At 43.5% G+C, this 6,880-nt stretch overlaps 1 protein-coding gene across 1 annotated transcript in view; it reads left to right on the top strand.

The window, feature by feature from the left end:
• LOC130389676 (NADPH oxidase 5-like) overlaps nt 1-4,884 on the top strand; it is a 9,959-nt gene extending 5,075 nt beyond the window's left edge. The window contains exons 8-17 of the mRNA XM_056599572.1: nt 131-263; nt 567-709; nt 1,220-1,339; nt 1,393-1,452; nt 1,896-1,940; nt 2,304-2,428; nt 2,883-2,967; nt 3,117-3,216; nt 3,568-3,734; nt 4,786-4,884. Coding sequence (XP_056455547.1) covers nt 131-263; nt 567-709; nt 1,220-1,339; nt 1,393-1,452; nt 1,896-1,940; nt 2,304-2,428; nt 2,883-2,967; nt 3,117-3,216; nt 3,568-3,734; nt 4,786-4,884 — 1,077 coding nt within the window. The remainder of the gene's footprint in view (nt 1-130; nt 264-566; nt 710-1,219; nt 1,340-1,392; nt 1,453-1,895; nt 1,941-2,303; nt 2,429-2,882; nt 2,968-3,116; nt 3,217-3,567; nt 3,735-4,785) is intronic.
• Nucleotides 4,885-6,880: the final 1,996 nt, after the last annotated feature.

Consider the following 6,880-nt stretch of genomic DNA (forward strand, 5'->3'; position numbering starts at 1 on the left):
GGTTTAGTTACACATTCTTTGTGTGTGTGTGTGTGTGTGTGTGTGTGTGTGTGTGTGTGTGTGTGTGTGTGTGTGTGTGTGTGTGTGTGTGTGTGTGTGTGTGTGTGTGTGTGTGTGTGTGTGTGTGCAGGTGACCCACCTGGTGATAAAGAGACCCCCGTTCTTCACCTTTAAACCCGGGGACTACCTCTACATCAACATTCCGGACATCGCTACGTACGAGTGGCACCCCTTCACCATCAGCAGCGCGCCCGAACAGTCTGGTAACCAGTACCCCCGGTACAACATTACCAGTACTGTATACTAGCACATACATGGTATATACACTATATCCTAGTATATGTTACAGTAGGGTATTAGCCTAGTATATGGTACAGTCAGGTATATACAATATACCCTAGTATATGGCCCCCTTAGGTATATACACTATATTCAAATATATGGTACATTCAGGTGTATACACTATATCTTAGTATATGGTGCAGTCAGGTATGTACACATATGGTATGTATCCTATGTAACCTAGTATATACTGTAGTACAGTCAGTAGTCCCGCTGTGTTTCAGACACCCTTTGGCTCCATATCCGCTCGATGGGCCAGTGGACAAACCGTCTGTTTGAGTTCTTCAGGCAGCCGGAGACACTGGCTTCCAGCCCCAAGAGGCTGGCCACCAGCCTCCGCAACAAGAGGCAGCTGGTCCAGACCCAGGTGGGAAACTACCTGGCACCACGTTATATACCTAAACTACCATTACATCACGTTCTATACCTAAACTACCATTACATCACGTTCTATACCCAAACTACCACTACATCACTTTATATACCTAAAACAACCATTACACCACGTTATATACCTAAACTACCACTACATCACTTAATATACCTAAACTACCATAAATCACGTTGTATACCTTAACTACCACTACACCCTGTTATGTACCTAAACTACCACTACATAACGTTATGTACCTAAACTACCATTACATCACGTTATATACCTAAACTACCACTGCACAACTTAATATACCTAAACTACCATAAATCACGTTGTATACCTTTACTACCACTACACCCTGTTATGTACCTACACTACCACCACATAACGTTATGTACCTAAACTACCATTACACCATGTTATGTACCTAAACTATATCTAGGTCATAGGTCATGTGTAGGGTCAAAGGTCATACCTAGGGTCCTCTCTTTCTTGTACCAGGAGCAGAATTTCTGGGCCACGGTCTCCAACGGCACCGTGGCAACCAATGAGGACGAGGCTGTGGAGCTGACCATGTACCGTCAGAGGAGCTCCGGAGCTGCTGCCTCAACGGGGGCAGAGGTTCCCCCTGGGGTCCAGGCAGCCCAGGGGGAAGAAGGAGCCAAGGGGAAGAGACCCTGACCCAAGACCAGCTGGACCACATGGAGAAAGGAGAGGGACCACATCTGAGAGAGGTTCTTACCTTTACACTGTAGTACCAACACACAGAGAGCTGAGGAGCATTGAGGAGAACGTTGAGGAGAACTTTGAGGAGAACGTTGTTGAGGAAAAACTTTGAGGAGAACATTGAGGAGAAACGTTGAGAATATTGAGGAGAACGTTGAGAACATTGAGGAGAACATTGAGGAGAACATTGAGGCAAACGTTGTTGAGGAGAACTTTGAGGAGAGCATTGAGGAGAACATTGAGGAGAACGTGTTGAGGAGAACTTTGAGGAGAACATTTAGGAGAACGTTGAGGAAAACGTTGTTGAGGAGAACTTTGAGGAGAACATTGAGGAGAACTTTGAGGAGAACATGTAGGAAAACGTTGAGGAGAACGTTTAGGAGAACATGGTTCGGGAGAACATTGTTGAGGAGAACATGGCCGTTCAAATGTTTTCTACTCTGACCTTCAGATCCCAGCCAAACTGGGGGACAACCACCAGCTCTGCAACATCAAGGTGGGAGGCTTCTCCATTCCTAGATTCAAATGAATTCATATGTTTGATCCACTATTTACTTCATAACCTTTTCGATTTATATTATATCCTGTGGCAGATATTTCTGCAATAAAATTAATTCTGATTCAGATCTTCCTAATCAGTAGGAAGGAATAGCTCATGGTTAAGATGTAGACCTTTGTGGGAATCTGTCTGTTGTTTTTATTTCAATGCTTTGGTGTTAGATGTTGCTGTGGCTCTTCACCTGTGGTTGTATTGCAGTGTTGTGTTGTTAGATGTTGCTGTAGGTCTTCACCTCTGGTTCTATTGCAGTGTTATGGTGTTAGATGTTGCTTTAGGTCTTCACCTGTGGTTGTATTGTAGTGTTATGTTGATGGGCCGTACGGAACGCCCACCAGACAGATATTTGCGTCAGAGCACGCTGTGCTGATCGGGGCAGGGATTGGCATCACCCCCTTTGCCTCCATCCTCCAAAGCATCATGTACAGGTGAGAGAACAGCCTTCAGAAACAGGTGAGAGAAACAGCCTTCAGAAACAGGTGAGTGAACATCTTTCAGAAACAGCTGAGAGAAAAGCCTTTAGAAACAGATGAGAGAACAGCCTTCAGAAACAGGTGAGAGAACAGCCTTCACAAACAGGTGAGAGAACAGTCTTCAGAACAGGTCAGAGGACAACCTTTAGAAAAAGGTGAGAGAAAAACCTTCAGAAACAGGTGAGAGAAAAGCCTTCAGAAACAGGTGAGAGAACAGCCTTTAGAAACAGATGAGAGAACAGCCTTCACAAACAGATGAGACAACAGCCTTGAGAAACAAGTTTTATCTCCAGTTTAACTCTAAACCTGTAGGTCTCTCCAGTCTCACTCTAACCCTGTAGGTCTCTTGTGTCTAACTCTAACCCTGTAGGTGTCTCCAGTCTCATATCTATGGTCTCTTATTCTTAAGGTATCGGAGGAGGAAGCAGAATTGTCCGAACTGCAGCTACTCCTGGTGTGAAAACATAATAGACAGCGATATGAAGTTACGGAAGGTACAAATTCATAAATAACCGAATAAACTATAAATAAATCAACTATTTATTTATATATGTTAGCTCGTCCAATTTGATTGCATGCTTTGCTTGTTGTCAGTTGATAAAGTGTGTCTTCTGAACGACTGCTTGTTGTCTCTGTGGTGCAGGTGGACTTCATCTGGATAAACCGAGACCAGAAGTCCTTCGAGTGGTTTGTCAGTCTGCTCACTAAACTGGAGATGGACCAGGCTGACGAAGAGCCAGATGGTGAGGAGAGAGAGACAGAGAGAGACAGAGAGAGAGGGGGGAGGAAAGGTAGAGGGAGAGAGAGAGAGAGAGAGAGAGAGAGGAGAGAGAGAGGAGAGAGAGAGAGAGAGGAGAGAGAGAGAGACGTAGAGAGAAAGAGACTCACGTGTGAGAGTGTGAGAGAGGGGATGGGAGGAAGACACAGGGAGAGTTTCTAACCAATTCCTTATTTTTGGGGGGTTTATTTCCATTTCCTATAAAGCACTTTGAATAAAAGTGGATATAAACAAAGTGTATGATTATCTTGCTTTCATTGTCGGTATTCTCTTCTGTTCATCATGGCTTCATGATTGGATGTGTGTGATTGGTCAGGCCGCTTCCTGGAGATGCACATGTACATGACGTCAGCACTCAGCAAGAACGACATGAAGGCCATCGGCCTCCAGATGGCGCTGGACCTGCTGGCTAAGAAGGAGAAGAGAGACTCCATCACCGGGCTGCAGACCAGGACCCAGCCCGGCCGACCCGACTGGGCCAAGGTAGCACCACTGTACTGGTGGACCTTTACTGTACTGGGGGACCAGTTCCTTATTCATGTCGAATAACTGTACTGGTCTCCTATACCTTGATGTGTCTCACTTAATGTGTCCCTGAGCAAGACACTTACCTAAACCCTAACTGTATGTAAGTCGCTTTGGATAAAAGCGTCTGCTAAATGCCCTGATTGTCATTCACTATTCCGGCACAGATCACACCTTAAGCTCTACCAACTAATCCAAGGATATACTTTATATTATCTATCTATATATCTATATCTGTATAATATACTTCTATTATATATATTATCATAATCATAGAGTGTATACAATATATCATACTCGAGCACAAAAGCAAATATCATTAAAATAAATATGCAATGTCATAAATAAAAGTCCAACAAATGATTATCAAGTAACAGAGGCAGTCGCTGATGTTGGTCAGTGAAATGTTTTGTAAGTCAGAAGAATGACAATGTTAAGTTAGTCGCAGGTTAGGCTGAGGTTCTCAGTGTTATGTTAAATTAGTCTGAGGTTAACCTGAGGTTCTCAGTGTTAAATTAGTCTGAGGTTAAGCTGAGGTTCTCAGTGTTCAATTAGTCGCAGGTTAAGCTGAGGTTCTCAGTGTTAAGTTAGGTCGCAGGTTAACCTGAGGTTCTCAGTGTTGTAAGTCGCAGTGTTCTGTTTTTAGTCTGAGGTTCACCTGAGGGTCCTCAGTGTTCTGTTAGTCTGAGTTCACCTGAGGGTCTCAGTGTTCTGTTAGTCTGAGGTTTCACCTGAGGGTCTCAGTGTTCTGTTAGATCTGAGGGTAACCTGAGGGTCTCAGTGTTCTGTTAGTCCTGAGGGTAACCTGAGGGTCTCAGTGTTCTGTTAGTCGCAGGTTACCTGAGGGTCTCAGTGTTCTGTTAGTCTGAGGGTAACCTGAGGGTCTCAGTGTTCTGTTAGTCGCAGGTTCACCTGAGGGTCTCAGTGTTCTGATTAGTCCTGAGGGTAACCTGAGGGTCTCAGGTGTTCTGTTAGTCTGAGGTAAGCCGGAGGGTTCCACCTGCAGAAGGGTGTTCCAGAAGTGGCTGAGGAGAACAAGGGGAAGGTCCACAGTATTTCTACCTGCGGCGCTCCGGCGCTCGCCAAGACCATCAAGGCCCAATGTTAGCACGTCGGGTATCCACTTCTACAAGGAGAACTTCTGAAGCACGCGCTGTTTTGTTCCTTCTTTATTGTGTGTGTTTTCCTTTGTGTGTGTGATTTATGTATTGTGTAGATGTGTGTTGTTGGTTTGTGTGTGTGCACACCGAAGTAAGTAATATTGTATGATATGTATATTGGTCGGATCTGGATGTGAGTGGCGTGCGGACCTAAATGCGGGCGTGCGTGCTAGCGTGACGTGCTTGCTGGCGGTCGTGCTGCGGGGGTCGTGCGTTGCGTGATTTGTGTGTGTTGTGTGTGTGGTGTGAATGTGTGTGTGTTGGGTTTTTATAGGGCTTCTGCTTGTAACCGCGAGTGCTTCCCTGGTATGGGAGACATAGCAAAAGCCGTAGGACACAAGGTATAGATATCCATGTGAAAGTGTGTACGATATGTAAGATATGGAGTGGGTGGGCTGCCGATGCAGTTTGGTTTTTGGTGATGTCTAGGTGTTAGTAAAGAGTAGATGGAGTTTAACCACTCAACTGGACTGTGAATCTAGCACGACAGAAGCTTACATTAACTCATCTTCTGCTCAACGTGAACTTTATTCCAACTGTACAGGTACGGTGATACCGAACAGAACTTTATTTAACTCTGTGTCATAAATCTTCATTTAAAAAGAACTCTATGTAACTGAACTTTATAAATGTTGTTTTACTAAACAATGTATGAAATGTGCGTTGTTTAACTGAACTTTATTACAACAGCACTTAACTCACAACAACATTTGAATACTATGTTTCTCACAATCAGTACTTTGACATTTACCACACTTCTTTATGCATTGGGCAATTGGATATTAATATTATACAGGACTTCATGCATATTCTATGAATATATAATTGAACATAACTATCACAAAATATTATATATAGCTATTGAGACTTCAACCAAAGTCTGCATATTCATGCGGGGGCCGCATTTTTCTCAAATATGCCGTACTTTAACCGCATAAATTGCCGATTTTCACGCAAAATCCTGGGCTTGCATGATTTCATAATCCCCGCATTTTCGTTGCAAAAAAGTCACATATATCTTAGAAGAAATTTGAAAAAATTGCGTTTACTTCACACAAGAGCAGCCATTTTTTGCACGTTCCCACAATTTCATTGCATAAAATTGCATATTTCATCGCATTTTTTAAGAAAATGTGCAACATAATCAAGGATTTTTGGCCGCAACAATCGCAAAAAAAACCGCCACATTTTTCTGGAGGGACTGTTAAGCGCAACAGAGAACGACATTCATACCAATGCATTTCAATTGGGAGTTTTTTTCAACCAGAGCTGTTAGCCTAAGAATCATACTGTCAAACTCTCAACATAAACAATTATTATGTAGACCCACACAAACCATATGTGTAATCCAAGGCATTTAATGACTTGGACCAGTAAATATAAATTACTTTACATTGACTTCCATTCTAATTTTCCTAGGTCCGGATGAGGCATAGACCTATTAAAGGATGGAGGTCTAGCGGAAGGGGCGTGACTTACGAGCTCGACCCACTCGTTCCCATGACGACATTGCAGTTGAGCTGCTGTAAATTGTGTTTTTGTCGTAAACTCGGTCCTGCTGGCTAGAGGGTCCATGGGAAGAATTAATTACTATAGACGTTCTCTCTTTTTTATACATTCTCCGCTATTACTATTACTATTACTAACTCAACACTGGTTCTGTTTGATATCACGTAATCATAATAAACCACCGCTAGAGATGAAGAAAATATTCTGATTAATTAAGGCACTGCGTTTCATTAATAATTGAGTTATTTGTAATTAAACGTTAGGGTATGTGTGTCTGGGCTGGGGAGGTGTTCTTTTGTTTGTCTCCATCGTTTTGTTTACGCGTCTTCACTTTGAAGTCTGGCAACCTCCGCCGTGGGTTGCCAGACCCGCCCCGTTAACCGGTACCCGCCCCTTCCAGGAAGCGGTTCTCCTCCTCCGTGTTGTTGTGGAGCT

Source organism: Gadus chalcogrammus, chromosome 9, assembly GCF_026213295.1.
Source record: "Gadus chalcogrammus isolate NIFS_2021 chromosome 9, NIFS_Gcha_1.0, whole genome shotgun sequence".
NCBI lineage: Eukaryota > Metazoa > Chordata > Actinopteri > Gadiformes > Gadidae > Gadus > Gadus chalcogrammus.